The sequence below is a fragment of the Mobula hypostoma genome, chromosome 11 (genome assembly GCF_963921235.1).
Source record: "Mobula hypostoma chromosome 11, sMobHyp1.1, whole genome shotgun sequence".
Taxonomy (NCBI): Eukaryota; Metazoa; Chordata; class Chondrichthyes; order Myliobatiformes; family Myliobatidae; genus Mobula; species Mobula hypostoma.
Window position 1 is genome coordinate 3909540 of NC_086107.1, and position 19861 is coordinate 3929400.

The 19861-nt window shown below is 41.1% G+C and overlaps 1 protein-coding gene across 4 annotated transcripts in view; it reads right to left on the minus strand.

The window, feature by feature from the left end:
- Nucleotides 1-19861, minus strand: part of LOC134353559 (BTB/POZ domain-containing protein 10) — a 165451-nt gene that overhangs the window by 12573 nt on the left and 133017 nt on the right. For all 4 annotated transcript variants that reach the window (XM_063061590.1, XM_063061591.1, XM_063061592.1 and 1 more), the window contains 2 exons: nucleotides 9501-9621; nucleotides 556-753 (listed from right to left, as the gene is read on the minus strand). In XM_063061590.1, coding sequence (XP_062917660.1) covers nucleotides 556-753; nucleotides 9501-9621 — 319 coding nt within the window. The remainder of the gene's footprint in view (nucleotides 1-555; nucleotides 754-9500; nucleotides 9622-19861) is intronic.

Below are 19861 nucleotides of genomic sequence, written 5' to 3' on the forward strand. Positions count from 1 at the left end.
CTAACTGCCGGCACCACATAAATTCAGCAACAGCTTCCTATCACATCATTCCAAAGTAGGTTTTAAAAGAAGTTTAAGGAGACCAACAACCATGAGTTTAGATTTCAAAAAAACTGAATACAGGAAGACAAGATCACCACCCTAGACCAAGGACAAAACTGCAAACGGAATTAGGTACAGCAAATCAGCATGTCACTGAATAATTGTGCCTTAGAGTGAGCTCTTAAGGGTGAATAATAATAAGATTAAAATTAATGTGATAATCAGCTCCAAGATCCTACGAGTACAGGTGACCCCTGTGCTCCTACAGAATAGGCTTATACATCACATATGTCAGGAAGTATGAGCTTAGAAAACAAAATCATGTTGATTTATCTACTCCATACAACCCCCCTGCCCTCTAACCTGTCAGCCACACCCACAGACACACAAACAACATGAAAGCAAATTTTACTCTGCATCTCAAATTTGGGAAGTGAACCGTGAATTCTATAAAGGCAAATTTCCTTAACTCAAATATCACCTGTATATAACATTGCTACATCACCAACTTACTTTGTGAGTATTCTTCTCCCATCTGTGGTGGATACTCCTCATCCCAGTCGACCACATCGTCATCCGTTAAGACTACAATATGGCATTCTCGGTCGCCACTCTGAGCACTCGCCACCATCAGCGGGAGAATCATTTCTTCCAGGTAAGATTCAAATTGCTTGCGCGCACCATCGTTGGAAAGCTCATGCATTAGAGCACCTTAAAGGCACAAAAAAATCCAGTCAGTAAGCACCTCAGAGTTACAAGGCACACAGAAACCAGATGCTCAGGCGAGTTACATATCAACTTACAAACCAGAGGGGAGGAAAAGACTACTTAAGCTTAATCTGTAATTCAATAAAATCACTGTAGATCAGAATCTGAATCAGGTTTAATATCACTGGCATATGTTGTGAAATCTGTTGTTTTGCAGCAGCAGTACATTGTAATAAATAATAATAAAAACTGCAAATTGCAATAAGTAGCATATATTTAAAAAAAGGTTCCTTACGGTTGTTATAGCCGGGGTGGCAATGGGGATAAGCTCTGACTACCTATTAAATGCTCCCAATGGTGTGCATCTCAAATAGCTTCTGACAACCAGTCCAGCTCCTGGCCTTCATGTGTGCCTTAGTTACTAAGCCCGACGGAACCATTACTAATGACAGAAGGAGCAAAAGCAGATTACTGGCACCTTAAGAGCAGCCGCTTCTGGCAGATAGGGCTTGTCAGCTCATCTAGGAGAAGGAAAACTCTGACCTCAAACCTCCACTGCCCTGCGACTATACCCACTTATGGAGAAGGCTTTAGGTGTAAACGTCGAGGAAAAATCTGGAGCTAGAGTCCCTAAGGGAGTTGTGCATTGAATTCAACGCTGACTGGCAACTCCTGCATCGCTGCTGATGCCAAAATATATCAGTCCCTACTGTTCCTTTGGGTTCATCAGATGTGTGGAGAGGGGGAGCTTGCTCTCCATACTATACTGCCCTGGTTTGCATATCTGGACAGCATCCATGGTTGACCCAAACTGATGGAGGCCTCACTCACTTATAAAAAAACAAATTAAATAAGTAATTCAAAAGGAAAGGGAAAATGTTATTGTAACAACTAATCCACATTAATGCCCATGCTTTTCCACCAGAGAGATCTCCTTTCCAATATTTTTATTGGTTTCTACATAGAAGAATACAGAGTACAAGAAAGTATACATAAAGGTCGAAAAAAACAACTACCAATTACATTATATCTATTCATAATAACAATCTCATTACCCCAAATTCATGTAGGTTAGTCAAAGTTATATTGAAATATACTAATTTATTACAAAAAAAAGTCTAACTCCTACCAAGACTGAAGCTGTTTATTAAGGAGAAAAAAAGGTAAAATACCTTCTCATATAATAAAAATTAATAATAGCCAACATTTAAATTTAAACAACGAATTGAGGGTTTTGAAAATTTTGAAAATAATTCAGAAAGGGTCCCCACAATGTTTGAACGTCTTGATGAGATTCAGAAATTGAACAACAAATCTTTTCTAAATCTAAGCATGACATAACGTCGCATAACCACTGAGCATTAGTAGGAGGAGACACATCTTTCCATTTAAATAAAAGCGCCCTCCTAGCTATAAGAGAGCTAAAGGCCAAAATATGTAAACCAGATGTCTTCAACTTGATATCTTGTCCTGCAACAATACCGAATAGGGCCATCAGAGGATTAGGCTTAAAATTTACTTTGAAAAGTAAACAAGTTTGAAAAACTTCCGATATTTTCAAGACATGGACAAGTCCAAAACATATGAATTAATGAAGCTTCTCCATTATTGCATCTGTCACAGTAGAGAGATATATCCGAATAAAAACGAGAAAGCTTATCTTTAGTCATATGGACTCTATGTACCACCTTAAATTGTATGGCGAGCACATAGCGATGAAGTATTAACCAGTTTAAAAATTTCATTCCAAGTTTACTCAGATATAAATCTTGATCCCAGAGATTCTTAATTTTGTCTAAAGGAACATTCCTCGTCTCCAGTAACATACCATAAATATTAGATATTGAACCATTGTAAATAGGTATCAAATTAAAAATTACGTCTAGTAAGTTCTTATCTGAGCTTATAGGAAATGTGCATAATTGAGATCTCAGAAAATCTCTGATTTGTAGATACCTAAAAAAGTGAGTTTTGGGTAGGCTATATTTAGCTGACAATTGTTCAAATGAGAAAAGATTTCCTCCAACAAACTGATCCCAAAAACATTTAATACCCAACCTGTCCCATTCTTTAAAAACTAAATCAGTCATGGAGGGTTTAAAAGAAAATTAGAATACATGGGACTAGAAAAGGAAAATCTCAATAAACCAAAATGTTTTCTAAATTGTATGCAGATCCTCAGAGTATGTTTAACTATTAAATTATCAGTTAGTTACATTACAAATAAAGGAAGTGAAGGTCCAAGAAGAGAAATAATAGTAAAGTTATTAACAGAATTAGCCTCTAAAGAAACCCATACCGGACCAGTCTACATGCTTAATATAATATAGCCAAAACGTACGATATTGTATATTAACTGCCCAGTAATAAAACCTAAAATTAGGTAAGGCTAAACCTCCAGACTTTTTAGGTTCTTGAAGATGAACTTTATTTAAATGAGAACGTTTATTTTTCCATATATAGGAGGATAAAATAGATTCAAGAGAGTCAAAGAAAGATTTAGGAATAAAAACGGGTAAAGCCTGAAAGAGACATAAATTTAGGTAGAATATTCATTTTAATAGAATTAATACGTCCAATCAACGATATTGAAAGAGGTGACCAATTTAATAATACCTTTTTTACATGGTTAAATAAAGTAAGAAAGTTTTTTTTAAACAGGTGTTTGTAATTCTTAGTGATTGTTACACCCAAATAAGTAAATTGATTCCTTACAATTTTAAAAGGGAGATTAGTATTAATTGATACCAAATTATTTAAAGGAAATAATTCACTCTCATGTAGGTTCAATTTATATCCTGAAAACTGGCTAAAATGGGAGAGTAAAGAAAGTACACAAGGTAACGAGGTCTCAACATTACAGATAAAAAGCAAACTATCATCAGCGTAAAGCGAGATTTTGTGGGTGATACCTCTCCTTAAAATACCACAGATATCATTAGATTCTCGAAAAGCAATGACAAGGGGCTCTAAAGCTAAATCAAAAAGCAAAGGAATCAACAGGCAGCCTTGTCTAGTTCCACGGTGAAGTTTAAGTGGTTTGGAATTTTGAAAATTAGTAAGAATGCGAGCAGGAGATAGATAAAGTAATTTAATTCATTGAATAAAATCTGGTCCAAAATTAAATTTTTCTAAAGTTCCAAATAAATAATTCCATTCAACCTGATCGAAGGCCTTCTCAGCATCTAAGGATATCGCACATTCCGATATCTCCTGAGAAGGAGAGTAAGTAACATTTAAAACACAGCGTATATTAAAATGGGAATGTTGGTTTTTAATAAATCCAGTCTGATCATCAGAAATAATAGAAGGTAAAATATTTTCAATCCTATGAGCCAGAACTTTAGAAAGAATTTTAGTATCTACATTAACTAATGAAATTGGCCTATATGAAGAGCATTCAGTTGGATCCTTGTTCTTTTTTAGGATAAGCGAAATAGAAGTTTCATAAAAAGATTGAAACTACCCAATTTGAAAGAATCCAAAAAGACTAAGCGTAACTGCGGCATAATTAATGAAGAAAAGGCCTTATAAAATTCTCCAGAAAATCCACCTGGACCCGGAGCCTTCCCCGAGTGTAATGAACATATAGTCTTGGTGATTTCCTCATAAGAAATGGGTTGATCCATCTGTTTGCAATTATCTGCAGAAAGTGCAGGGATATTTAATTGATCTAGAAAGTTATTCATTACAGTATTATCTTTAGGGGAATCAGAACTATGAAGTTTAGAATAGAATTCTCTAAAGGTATCATTTATTTCAGAGTAATCAGTTGTCCTATCCCCATTAGTTCTGCAAATTTCTTTAATTTGTCGTTTAACTACAGAAGTTTTTAACTGGTTGGCCAATACTTGGCCTGATTTATCTCCATGAATGTAAAATTGAGTTTTATCTTTAAGAAGTTGAGTTTCAATTGCATATGTTAACAGAAGATCATATTTAGTTTTAACTTCAACACGTCCTTTATATAAAACAGGATCTGGAGTTATAGCATATTTTTTATCTAATTGTTTTAATTGATTGGCTAATTCAATTCTTTCTTTATTAGCTTTATTCTTAGCACTTGCAGTATAAGAAATAATTAGTTCTTTAATATAGGCCTTGAAAGTATCCCATACAATAAGATTAGAAGTCTCTTCCTTTTTCTCTTCAATAAACAAAATATTATGCTTCTCTAGAAATTTTAAAAATTCCTTATCAGATAAAAAAAGTTGTATTAAAACGCCAAAATCTGTTGGTTTGAAGACGACCAGGGAATTTTAAAGATAAAAATATAGGCACATGATCTGAAACAGCAATCTCTTTATATTCACAGGAACAAACTGATGAAATCATTTGACTATCGATAAAAAAATAATCAATCCTGGAATACGTGTGATGAACAAGGGGGAAAAAATGAATATTCCCTATCTAAAGGATGTAAAAAAAAACACCATACATCACTATACCACACCTCAATAAAAAGGATTGAATAAACAAAGCTGATTTATTAAGAGACGCTGGTTTAGAAGATGATCGGTCTAAAATTGGGTCTGGCCAACAGTTACAATTTCCTTCCATCACCAAAGAATAAAAATTCAGATATGGTAAAAATGAAAAAAAACGTTCAATGAATCCTGGATCATCTACATTTGGGGCATACACATTCGCAAATACTATACGCAAACATGAGGAAATCTGCAGATGCTGGAATTTCAAGCAACACACATAAAAGTTGCTGGTGAATGTAGCAGGCTAGGCAGCATCTATTGGAAGAGGTACAGTCGATGTTTCGGGCTGAGACCCTTCGTCAGGACTAACTGAAAGAAGAGAGATATTAAGAGGGGGAAGGGGAGATCCAAAATGATAGGAGAAGACAGGAGAGGGAGGGATGGAGCCAAGAGCTGGATATATGGCTGTGATAGCGAGTCTGAGTCAAAATGTGGTCGAAAAGTTGAACAGCCGAAGAAATTACAGACGGGGAGCAGTGAGAGATGGTTTCATTGAACTCCCATTGAAGGGAAGATTTAACTTAGTTTTCCTGAATCTGTAACAAAACGTCCATTAGTATCAGACACTACTTTAAGTTGGACAAAGGAAAGTGAATTATCTATAAGAATCGAAACTCCTCTAGATTTGGCCTGAAAAGAAGAGTGAAAACAAAGTCCATTCCAACGGCTAAAAAAAAATGTAGATTATCACATTTGTGTATGTGAATTTCTTGTAAAAAAATAATAGGGACCTTAAATTTCTTAATATAAGCAACAATCTGATTACGTTTAACAGGGTGATTTAACCCTTTCACGTTAAAACTGAGTAAATTAATAGTTTGGCCCATTTTTAATATTATTTAAAGGAAGGGTTAAAATGTAAGTTAAAAACTAAGCCATAAACCTTGAGAAATGGTAAGCAAGCAACAAGTTGGCTAAAAATTTGAAAGCAGCTTCTGGGAAGAAAAAACATAACCTTGTCCACCTCCCAAAGAAAGAAAACCGACCAAAAGAAAGTCGGCATCTACAAACTACGGACAACCCCCCAAAAAACCTGTTGATCGCTCCAATTAGTTTCAAGGTTATTTATATTCTAACCCAGACTAAACAATACCCAAACAAGAGATTCAATTCTCATATATCAAAAATACAGTATTAAAAAATACGAAAGGAAATTAGTTACAAAGGTTTACCAAAAGTAAAAGATACAATTATTCATACAGATGGACATTACACATTAATCTTATATCTTCATGGAAAAACAGACTAAGCAATTAGCCTTCAAATATAAAAAATCTTTGTGCTTCAGCATTCAAACGAAACCATTCAAAGGATCCATCTTTAATGAGATTCTCAGTCAAACTGGGTAGCCAAGGGACGGGTTAAAACCCTTGTTAAAAAAATTCCAGCAGAGCTTGATTAAACTTAGCACATTGCTGCATAACCTCAAGCGAATAACCTTTGAGAATCTTAATATTCCACCCTATAACCAATCATGCCCCTTCAATGGGATTTCTGAATTAAAAGTTTCTCATTTAATCTTGTGTCTTCTTGTAAGGAGAAACTAAACAGTTAGCCTTCGGATTTTAAAAACTTTTATGCTTCAACAGTCAAGTGGAACCATTCGAAAGAACTGTCTTTAAGTGTGATTCCAAGTCGGGCTGGGTAGCGAAGGGAAGGCCTGAAACCCATATTAAAAAGCTTGGACATAACTTCTTTGAACTGCATAACCTCAGGCAAATAATCTTCAACAATTCTAATCTTGCGATCATTATAGTCAATCATGCCTCTTCGACGAGATTCGCGAATTAAGAATTCCTTTGTTTTACATTCCTGAAAACAGATTATTACTGATCTTGGTCTCTGAGTGTTAGGAGGTCTAAACGCAGGAGATCTGTGAACTCAATTGATCATAGGCACAGATGTCAAAATCTCTGGAAATAATTCTCACAAGAAGTTTGCAAAAAACTCCATAGGATGGTTACCTTCGATTAATTCTTCAAGACCCAGAGCCTGTAGGTTGTTCCTTCTACTTCTATTTTCTAGGTCGATAATCTTCTGTCTTAACTTTTTGTTGGACTTCGACTGCTTTTCACAAAGCTTCTGCAATTCATCCACTTCCATTTCCAGAGCCGACAAGTTTTCCTCATTATTTTTAATACGTTTATCGTGTTCATTAAGAGTTTGTTGAATAGAATCCAATTTACCATCTATTTGTTTAAATTCAGTGCTGAATTGTTGAAACTTCTCAGAGGCTTCTTGTGTATGACTTTGCAGCAATTCCATTATAGAATCCAAAGAGGCAGGAATCACAAAAAAAAAATCAAATCTGCAAAGAATCTAACCCCTCAACTTCTTCCTCCTCACTAGTTCAATGGTGGGAGATCAAAGGACTGTGAATGGGTTATTCTTTGGAAGAGCAGCCAAAGGCAGGACAGCCGAAGGCTTCTCCTGGGTGTTGAGCAATTATAGCATGGAAGCAGGCCCTTCAGCCCAACCAGTCCATGCTAACCACAGTGCCCATCCAGCTATCCCCAACTTCCTGCGTTTGTCCAACATTCCTCTCAGCCACATCCCTCTATGTTTCTATCTTCTTGCTTCTTAAATGATACTACTGTACCTGCCACAAACATCCTCCTCTGGCAGCTCGTTCCATATACTCACCACCCTCATGTTCTTCAGACTCTATACAATTTGGCACATTCTATATCACTTCAATACTTACTGGTCATCCCTATTGGAGATACAGTGCCTATAAAAATTATTCACTCCCCCTTAGAAGTTTTCATGCTTTATTGTTTTACAACATTGAAGCAGATAGAGACCTATCCATACAGACTAGAGGCTGTAATTGCTGCCAAAGGTGCATCTACTAAATACTGATTGGAAGGGGGTGAATACTTAAGCAATCAATGATTTTGCGTTTTATATTTGTCACTAATTTAGATCACTTTGCGAAGATCTGTTTTCACTTTGACACGGAAGAGTTTTTTCTCTGTTGATCAGTGTCAAAAAAGCCAAATTAAATCCATTGTGATTCAATGTTGTAAAAAAAACATGAAAGCTTCTAGGGGGTGTGAATACTTTTTATAGGCACTGTAAATATTTGGATATTCAAATTCAGCCGAAAGACAGTATGTAAAATTATGCGAGGTATAGATAGGGTAAATGCGAACAGCCTTTTTCCACTGAGGTTGAGTGAGACTTTAACTGTGTGGGAATTTCTTCACTCAGAAAGTGGTAAGAGTGTGGAATGAACTGACACCGCAAGTGGTGGATATGGGGTCGATTTCAACATTGAAGAGAAACTTGGATAGGCACTTGCGTGAGTGGGGTATGGAGGGCTATGGTACAGGTGCAGGTCAATGGGACAAGGCAGATCAATGGTTTGATATGCACTAGATGGGCAAAAAGAGCCTGTTTCTATGATGTAGTGTTTTATGACTAACTCTGCCATGGATAGTCCCAAGAGTAGCTGCAAAGTAAGAGGATTGGGCATGGGGCTATCAACCCCACCCCATAAAAATCCAGAGCTACAAAAACGCCAAAAGAAGCTCCAAAGAGCTTCTCCTAGAAGATGTATGAAGTCAGGTGGTGCAAGTGGAAGCCACAGAGCCAATCAACCTTCAGTGCAAGACAGAGTACTCTGGTGATCTACTGTCAGCAGACTTTACCCCATAGAGTGATGGACTTAAGAAGAAGACATGTTCTGTGACTCTATGAATATAAATATTGACAGACCCTCAAGGAAATATTGAAACCCACAAAGATTTCAGGCAAACCCAAGGGGGAACTTCTTCACTTAAGAGTGTGTGCGAGTGTAGAATGAGCTGCCAGTGGAAATGTAGATGCAGGTTTGACTGTAACATTTAACAGAGGTTTGGATAAGTACATGGATGAGAGGGGTATGAAGGGCTAAGGTGCAGATCAATGGGACTATGCAGAATAATAGTCTGGCATAGACTAGATAGGATGAAGGGTCTGTTTCTGTGCTGTAGCACATTAACAGTGTGAACACTCAAGTTGAGTATGACGTTCTCCAAAGGGGTTGTCTATGGGTGGGTCCTCAGGTGGCTGTCGAGGCGATCCGAAATCCACATATTCTGCTGCATTTTGGGCAAGAGTAAATGGTGGTGGTGGTGGTGGTTAGTGGTTGGGTCTTTTGGCTGCTCAGTCTCTCCTTTTGCAGCTGCCGCTTGTTCTCTGCTGCACAGCGGAGGTCACTCTCATGTAGTGTAGTTTACTCTACTGTACATATAGCACCCTATGATCATGACTTACTGAGATCTCTGCATTTGATGGTACTGTAGTCAAAGGAGATGCAGAGGTAGTCACAGGCTTCCCTCAGTTCAGGAATTGAGATCCCATCTGGACAGCGGATGATCCCCGTCTTGTAATAATCCTGGAAAAGCAAACATTTAGTATGTTGGTAAGTGAAACCGAAGGTAACAAGATTTTACTGTTAGTGGCCGATCAAAAGATGCAAGAACTCACTCAACAAACAGGCAACAGCACTTAAAGCCACAGAACATGGAGGGGATGACATTTGATTTATAAAACTGGTATCCCAGTTTCTGAGCGGCCCATGAACCTTGAACACTACATCAACACACAGAAAGTGCTGAAGGAACCCAGCAGGTCAACTATCTACGGAAGTGATTAATCAAAAGGTCAACGGCAGATGCCATCTCTCTAGCCCTACATTCCTCCTTAGAACACCTGGAGAATAAAGACACTTACGTAAGGCTCCTTTTCATTGACTACAGCTCTGCCTTCAATATCATCATTCCAAATAAACTGATTCCTAAGCTCTGGAACCTAGGCCTTAGCGCTCAGATCTGCAGCTGGATCTTCAACTTCCTCACAGACAGGACCCAGGCTGTAAAAACAGGGGAAAAGCTCTCCTCTACAATCACTCTGAGCACCGGTGCCCCACAAGGCTGTGTACTCAGACCCCTGCTGTACTCACTGTACACCCATGATTATGTAGCCAAGTTTCCATCAAACTCAATATATAACTTTGCTGATGACACAACAATTGTAGGCCGTATCTTGGGTAATGATGAGTTTGAGTACAGAGAGGAAATTAAGAACCTGGTGGCATGGTGTGAAGACAATAACCTATCCCTCAACGTCAGCAAGACAAAGGAATTGGTTGTTGACTTCAGAAGGAGTAGCGGGCCGCACGACCCAATTTATATCGGTGGTGCACAAGTGGAACAGGTCAAAAGCTTTAAGTTCCTCGGGGTCAATATCACAAATGACCTGACTTGGTCCAACCAAGCAGAGTTCACTGCCAAGAAGGCCCACCAGTGTCTTTACTTCCTGAGAAAACTAAAGAAGTTTGGCCTGTCCCCTAAAACCCTCACTAATTTTTATAGATGCACCATAGAAAGCATTCTTCTAGGATGCATCACAACCTGGTATGGAAGTTGTCCTGTCCAAGACCAAAAGAAGCTGCAGAAGATCGTGAACATGGTGCAGCACATCACACAAACCAATCTTCCGTCCGTGGACTCACTTTACACCGCATGCTGTCAGAGCAGTGCTGCCAGGATAATCAAGCACATGACCCACCCAGCCAACACACTTTTCGTCCCTCTTCCCTCCGGGAGAAGGCTCAGGAGCTTGAAGACTCGTACGGTCAGATTTGGAAATAGCTCCTTTCCAACTGTGATAAGGCTGCTGAACGGATCCTGACCCGGATCTGGGCCATACCCTCCAAATATCCGGACCTGCCTCTCAGTTTTTTTGCACTACCTTACTTTCCATTTTTCTACTTTCTATTTATGATTTATAATTTAAATTGTTAATATTTACTAATTTTTACTATTTTTAATATTTAATATTTGTAATCCAGGGAGCGGGAAGCGCAGAATCAAATATTGCTGTGATCATTGTACGTTCTAGTATCAACTGTTTGGCGACAATAAAGTATAAAGTATCAGTCAATGTTTTGGGCAGAGACCCCTCAGCAGGACTGGAGAGGAAGGAGGAAGACGAAGAAGGATAAGCTGGCAGGTGACAGGTGAGACCAGGTAAGGGAAAAGGGGATGAAGTATGAAGCTGAGAAGTTGTAAAGAATGAGAGAATGGAACATCAGAAAGTGGGAAGGAGGGGCAGAAGGATGTGGTGATGGGAACTCCAGGAAAAGTGAAGCTCAGTATTTTGCTCTCTTTCTGCACCATGTATTTATTCTTTTATGTTTCTAATGGCTTATTTATGTATTGGACTGTACTGCTGCTGCAAAACAACAAATTTCACAACACATATCAGTGCTAATAAACCCAACTGATTCTGATTTGATTCTCTCCTCCTCCATTCCCTTGTCCCTCTGCTCACCTGGATCCACCAATCACCTGCCAGCTCTTGCTTCACCCCTTCCCCTTTATTCTGGCGATCTATCCTCTATGACCCGACATAGTGACAGCCTGGTTCCCTCCACAGATGCTGATTTGTTAGTTTCCCGTCCATACGATAGTATTTAGAATCAGTAAATTGATTTATTATTATCACATGTACCAAGGTACACTGAAAAACTTTGTTTTGCATGCTGTTCATACATCACATCAGTACATCCAGGTAGCACAAGATAAAGCAATAACAGAGTGAAGTGTTATAATTACAGAAAGAGTGCAGTGCAGGCAGACAGTAAAGTGCAAGGCCATAATGAAGTCAAGAGCGCATTTTATCTTACTAGACGGCAGTTCAATGGCATTACAACAGCAAGATAAGTAAACAAAAATGGGATTGGTTTATTACTGCAACATGTACCAAGATACAAGGAACAAAACTTCTCTTGCATAATGTTCATACAGATTAAATTACACAGTGCACTGAGGTAGTACAAGATGAACAGTAACAGAATGCAGAATAAAGTGTTACTGTTACAGAGAAAGTGCAATGCAGGCAGACGATAAGGTCCAAGGTCAGACTGGAAACTTTATTGAGCCCCAAGGGAAATCTAATGGTGCCGTGTTAGTCCCACAAGTCATCTTTAAAAGTCAATCTACTGCAAAGAGAAAATTGATACCAAATGTGGTTTTCAGATAACTAGTCCATAAGACACAAGAGCAGTATGAGGCCATTAGGCCAATCAAATCTGCTCTACCATTCCATCATCGCTAACTTATTATTCCTCGCAACCCTATTCTCTTCACTTCTGCCAATTACCTTTGACACACTGACTAATCAAGAACCCATCAACCTCTCCTTTAAAATATACCCAATGACTTGGCATTTACAGCCATCTACAGCAATAAATTCCACAGATTCAGCACCCTCTGGCTGAAGAAATTCCTCCCTATCTCTATTCCAAATGGACATCCCTCTATTCTGAGGCTGTGCCCTCTGGTCCTAGACTACCCCACTATAGGAAACATCCTCTCTATCTACACCAGGAGTTTTCAACTTGGGGGTCCACAGCCCCCTTGGTTATTGGTTATGTAGGGAGTCCATGGCATAAAAAAGGTTGGGAACCTCTGATCTAGGCCTTTTAATATTCGGTAGGTTTCAATTAGACCCCCCTCTCATTCTTCTGAACTCCAACGAGTACAAGCCTACAGCCATCAAACACTCCTCACACATTAACCCCTTTATTCCCGGAATCACTCTTGTGACACTAACATGTCTGAATGTGTCTACAATTTATCCTTACTTTATTACTGTGACTGATTTATTTTCTATGTTTAATATTGAAACAGCCTTTGTAAATATCACACTGCAGTTACACTGCTCTACCAACAGATGGGGTGCCATGAGAAGACAGCTCCACTAACCTCGGGCAGAGCATTGCTCCAGTACAAAAAGATGGGACTACTGACTTTACAAATTTACCTCGTCGTGGTCCTGCACCTTACTGTCTACCTGCAATGCACTTTCTCTGTAGCTGTAACACCTTTTTCTGCATTTTGTTATTGCTTTTCCCTTGAAATCTGGATGAACAGTGTGCCAAACCAAGATTTTCACAGTACGTTTAAGGTTATTGTCATCTGACTGTACATATATACAACCAAACAAAACAACAATCCTCCAAACCACAGTGCACCCACAACATATATCACACTCACAGCACATAAAAACAAAAATGTTACAATAAACAAGTTAACAAAATATAATACAAAATCATGCAGCACAGGCTAACAGTAAAAAACTCGCGGGATCTAGTGATGAAACTTCGGTGGTGGCAGGGTATTCATTAGTCTCACAGCCTGAGGGAAGAAGCTGTCACCCAGTCTGGCAGTCCGAGTCCAGATGCTCCTGTACCATCTTCCTGACAGTAGTGGGTCAAAGTGATTGTGGGACGGGTGGTAGGGATCCTCAACAATGCCTTGAGCCCTTTTGTCTGCAATGCTCCTGGTAATTGTCACAATTGGGGTGGGGGGGGGGAAGGGAGGGAGACCCCGGTGATCCTCTTGGCTGTTTTAACTATCTTCTGTAAGGTCCTGTGGTCTGTTGCTTTGCACCTTCTGAACCACACAATGATGCAGCCAGGTAGGACGCTCTCAACAGTGCTAACGTAGAAAGCTGTTGGAATGGGGGCGGGGAGCCTTGCGTCCCCCAACCTCCTCAGAAAGTGTAGACGTGTTGTGCCTTCTTGTCTTGTGAGGAAATGTTGTAAGTCCAGGTTAGATTGTCTATTATGTGCACACCAGGGAACTTTGTACTTTTCACTATCTCCACTGCAGAGCCACTGATGTACAATGGAGAGTGGTGGACCTCTACCTTCCTGAAGTCCACAATCATTTCTTTTCTCTTGGCCATGTTGGGACTCAGTTTGTTCTCACACCTCTCTACCTCCTCACTGTTTGCCGATTCATCACTGTTACTGATGAGGCCAACCACAGTAGTATCATCTGCGAAGCTGATGATGCTGTTAGCTGAATCTGGCTGTACAGTCATGCATCAGCAGTGGACTCAGCACACACAGCCCTGGGAGCACCAGTGTCCACTGTGATGGAGCTTGCCATGTTGTTGCCAACTCGTTCTGACGAGGTCATTCCGTTAAGAAATCCAAGATCCAGTTACAGCGAGGGGTGCTGAGCCCCAGCAAGGACAATTTACCCAGCAGCCTGAAGGATGATTCTGTTAAACACCGAACTGAAGTCAATGAACAGCATCCTGGCATACGAGGCATCATTTTCTAGGCAGAACAGACAGTGGTAGGCTGAAGCTATGGCATCATCAGTGGACTGGTTTGAGCAGTAGGTGAACTGAAAGTGGTCCAGAGTAGCATTTTATATGATCCATTACCAGCTGCTCAAAGCACTTCATGATTGGTGAAGTCAGTGCCACAGGGCAGTAATTATTTAGGCCTGTTACCATTGTTCTCTTGGGTACCAGAACAACAGTGGTTGTCTTGAAGCCTACAGGGATGTTATCTGGTCCACAGAGTCCATGAACACCCGACCAGGTATCTTGCCCGGTCCCACAGCTTTGTGTGGGTTTACCCTGGCTAGGATTCTCCTCACCTTGGCTGCAGCTAGAAGGGCTACCAGTTCCTCAGAAAGAGAGGGGCCTTTCCTTGATGCCACACCATTCATTGTGTCAAATGGTGCATAGAAGGCATTCAGCCCCTCAGTACAGGAGGTGTCACTATCGCTATGGGTAGACTTGCAATCTGTTGTGGTTGGGTGTCACAAAGGTGGTTGTGAATGTTCAGTGAGTACTCACACTTTGCCTTCCTGATTACTTGGGAGTGTGCGACTCTTGCTGACCTTAGAGTTGTCCTGTTCCTCCCATCTGAAGGCAGTGTCCCGATCCCTAAGCAATGCACAAACTTCTACAGTCTGGAATGGGATCTTGAAGCCACATTTCTGTCGAGTGTGCAACAGTTTCCTGGCACCCACTGGTTCAGAGACAGACATAAATAATGCAGTTTATTTTCCAGCAGCTGGACATTAGGGAGTAGAATCGATAGGAGAAGTGGCCTGTAGGGATTTGTTTCAAGTATCGCTTTAATTGGCTTATTACACTTCTGCGTTAGAGCACACCGCTTCTCACTGCCGCTTCCCCAAGTAGCTGGAGTAGACCGTGGTGCACAGCGAGAGCCCACTCCCTACGTTAGCCCATAACTAGGCAGCACCTTCATTATTGCTCTCACTAGTAACACAGACTTGCAGATTTTCATGTTCATAACATTGAGCAGTGTTTTTAGTCTAAGTAAAGACGAGCAGGAAAAAGTTCACTGCTGGTTGGAGTTCGCATTGCCGCTGCGTCCGTGCATGCCACTGCCTTGCGACATCAATCGGTACATTTTGTATCTTTGTCTATGTGCCAATAATAAACCAATTTATCAATTATAAATAGAATAACAGGAAGCAGATGCAGCAGTCTAAAGATAAATCAGATTTATTATCAGTGACATACAGTATGTTGTGAAATGTAAACAACAGGAATTCTGCAGATGCTGGAAATTCAAGCAACATACATCAAAGTTGCTGGTGAACGCAGCAGGCCAGGCAGCATCTATAGGAAGAGGTGCAGTCGACGTTTCAGGCCGAGACCCTTCGTCAGGACTAACTGAAGGAAGAGTGAGTAAGGGATTTGAAAGCTGGAGGGGGAGGGGGAGATGCAAAATGATAGGAGAAGACAGGAGGGGGAGGGATAGAGCCGAGAGCTGGACAGGTGATAGGCAAAGGGGGTACGAGAGGATCATGGGACAGGAGGCCTAGGGAGAAAGACGGGGGGGGGGGGGTGACCCAGAGGATGGGCAAGAGGTATATTCAGAGGGACAGAGGGAGAAAAAGGAGAGTGAGAGAAAGAATGTGTGCATAAAAAGGAGTAACAGCTGGGGTACGAGGGGGAGGTGGGGCCTAGCGGAAGTTAGAGAAGTCAATGTTCATGCCATCAGGTTGGAGGCTACCCAGACGGAATATAAGGTGTTGTTCCTCCAACCTGAGTGTGGCTTCATCTTTACAGTAGAGGAGGCCGTGGATAGACATGTCAGAATGGGAATGGGATGTGGAATTAAAATGTGTGGCCACTGGGAGATCCTGCTTTCTCTGGCGGACAGAGCGTAGATGTTCAGCAAAGCGGTCTCCCAGTCTGCGTCGGGCCTCACCAATATATAAAAGGCCACATCGGGAGCACCGGACGCAGTATATCACCCCAGTCGACTCACAGGTGAAGTGATGCCTCACCTGGAAGGACTGTTTGGGGCCCTGAATGGTGGTAAGGGAGGAAGTGTAAGGGCATGTGTAGCACTTGTTCCGCTTACATGGATAAGTGCCAGGAGGGAGATCAGTGGGGAGGGATGGGGGGGACGAATGGACAAGGGAGTTGTGTAGGGAGCGATCCCTGCGGAATGCAGAGAGAGGGGGGGAGGGAAAGATGTGCTTAGTGGTGGGATCCCGTTGGAGGTGGCGGAAGTTACGGAGAATAATATGTTGGACCCGGAGGCTGGTGGGGTGGTAGGTGAGGACCAGGGGAACCCTATTCCTAGTGGGGTGGTGGGAGGATGGAGTGAGAGCAGATGTACGTGAAATGGAGGAGATACGTTTAAGAGCAGAGTTGATAGTGGAGGAAGGGAAGCCCCTTTCTTTAAAAAATGAAGACATCTCCCTCGTCCTAGAATGAAAAGCCTCATCCTGAGAGCAGATGCGGCGGAGACGGAGGAATTGCGAGAAGGGGATGGCGTTTTTGCAAGAGACAGGGTGAGAAGAGGAATAGTCCAGATAGCTGTGAGAGTCAGTAGGCTTATAGTAGATATCAGTGGATAAGCTGTCTCCAGAGACAGAGACAGAGACAGAAAGATCTAGAAAGGGGAGGGAGGTGTCGGAAATAGACCAGGTAAACTTGAGGGCAGGGTGAAAGTTGGAGGCAAAGTTAATAAAGTCAACGAGTTCTGCATGCGTGCAGGAAGCAGCGCCAATGCAGTCGTCGATATAGCGAAGGAAAAGTGGGGGACAGATACCAGAATAGGCACGGAACATAGATTGTTCCACAAACCCAACAAAAAGGCAGGCATAGCTAGGACCCATACGGGTGCCCATAGCTACACCTTTAGTTTGGAGGAAATGGGAGGAGCAAAAGGAGAAATTATTAAGAGTAAGGACTAATTCCGCTAGACGGAGCAGAGTGGTGGTAGAGGGGAACTGATTAGGTCTGGAATCCAAAAAGAAGCGTAGAGCTTTGAGACCTTCCTGATGGGGGATGGAAGTATATAAGGACTGGACATCCATGGTGAAAATAAAGCGGTGGGGGCCAGGGAACTTAAAATCATCGAAAAGTTTAAGAGCGTGAGAAGTGTCACGAACATAGGTCGGAAGGGATTGAACAAGGGGTGATAAAACAGTGTCGAGGTATGCAGAAACGAGTTCGGTGGGGCAGGAGCAAGCTGAGACAATAGGTCGGCCAGGACAGGCAGGTTTGTGGATCTTGGGTAGGAGGTAGAAACGGGAAGTGCGGGGTGTGGGAACTATAAGGTTGGTAGCAGTGGATGGGAGATCCCCTGAGCGGATAAAGTCGTTGATAGTGTGGGAGACAATATGTTGTTTTGCGGCTGAAGTACAGTGCAAGTTCCTACTACTTATAATAAACAACAAATACATCTCAAACATGGCTGATGCAAAATAGGAGAAAATTTAATGCAAGAGATTCTGCGGATGTTTAAAAACATCTAACAGGGACTTCAACTAACAGCATGAACTGTTCTCTTCCAGTACAGCAGGGAAGTAGAGAGGCTGCTGTTGGATTAGTCACGGCCTAACTGCATGCAGAGGATTGTGAACCTGAAAGCTTACATAATGAGAGAACATAAGATTAGACACAAAAATGTCAAGATAGGCATTAATAAATGATCAAAAACAAAAGTAGAGGTCGTTTCAGAGTTCAAAGTAAATTTATTATCAAAGTACATCTATGTCACCATGTACAACCCTAAGAGACACAGATAGGGCAGACAGTTAGAGTCTTCAGAGAAGAAACATCAAATACCAGAGTATGTGTACCTAAGGTTAGACAGGAAAAGTTTATAGAAGTTGTGAGGAACACACACAAAATGCTGGAGGAACTCAGCAGGCTAGGTAGCATCTAGAACAGTCAATGTTTTGGACCGAAACCCTTTGCACTTCAGATTTTTTAATTTTCTCTCCATTTAGAAAATAGTAAACCCTTTCATTCATTCTACCAAAGTGTATGACCATACACTTCTTGACACTGTATTCCATCTTACACTTCTTTGCCCATTCTCCTAATCTAAATCCTTCTGCAGCCTCTCTACTTCCTCCAAACTACCTGCCCCTCCACCTATCTTTGTATTCTCTGCAAACCTGGCCACAAAGCCATCAATTCCATCATCCAAGTCATTGACATATAATGTAAAAAAGAAGCAGCCTCAACAGGCTCCTGTGGAACACCACTAGTCACCAGAAGCAAACCAGAAAAGGCTCCCAACTCTTTCCCTCCTGCCTATCAGCCACTGCTTTATCCATGCTAGTGCATTTCCTGTAATAACATGGGTTCTTAACTTATTAAGCAGCCTCATGTGTGGCATCCTGTCAAAGGCCTTCTAAAAATCCAAGTACACAACATGCATCCATTTTCCTTTGTCTATCCTGCTTGTTATTTCTTAAAAGAATTTCAACAGATTTGTCAAACAAGATTTTCCCTGAAGGAAACCATACTGACTATGACCTATTTTATCATGTACCTTGATGTACTCCAAAACCACATCTTTAACAATTGACTCCAACATCTTCCCAACCACTGAGGTCAGACTAACTGGCCTACAGTTTTCTTTCTTCTGCCCCTCTTCTTTCTTGAAGAGTGGAATGAAATTTGCAATTTTCCCATTCCTCCAGAGCCATGTCAGAATCAATTAATTCTTGATCCACAATCTCTTCAGCCACCTTTTTCAGAACCCTGTAGTGTATACCAGGGATCCCCAACCTTTTTTGCACTGCGGACCGGTTTAATATTGACAATATTCTTGCGGACCGGCCGACCAGGGTGGGTGGGTAGGGTTGCCAACGGATAAGAGTAGCAGTCAAATTCGTTGGGTTTACCCCGAAAAAGACTACAATGACCATGAAGCCTTGCACGGCACCAGTGTGCATGCGTGTACCTGCCGATTTTTTTCTACAAATCGTTTTTGGCGATTCTGTTCGGGAGTGGGGTGGTGTTAATCACGACCGGAATATAGGTGATAAGTAGCTAGTACACTCAATTTTGTTTCTAAAAGGGATTATCTAACGAATTTAATATTAAACACATTGCGCATATTTCCCTCGCATGAATATAGTGATAAGTCAATTATCAGGGGAGCTTGAAGTAAGTGTTGAACGAACTTCCAGTAGAAGTGGTAGAGGCAGGTTCGATATTATCATTTAAAGAAAAATTGGATAGGTATATGGACAGGAAAGGAATGGAGGGTTATGGGCTGAGTGCAGGTCGGTGGGACTAGGTGAGAGTAAGAGTTCGGCATGGGAGGGCAGAGATGGCCTGTTTCTGTGCTGTAGTTGTTATATGGTTATATAAGTCACTTATAAGTCAATATCATAACATTTTAAGTAACGTTTAGATATTAAACACACAGCACATATTTTCCCCATATGAACATATAAAATCACTGCAACACACCAATATCGCTGAATCAGTGGGAGCCCTGGGCCTGTTTTCCTGCAACAAGACAGTCCTATCGA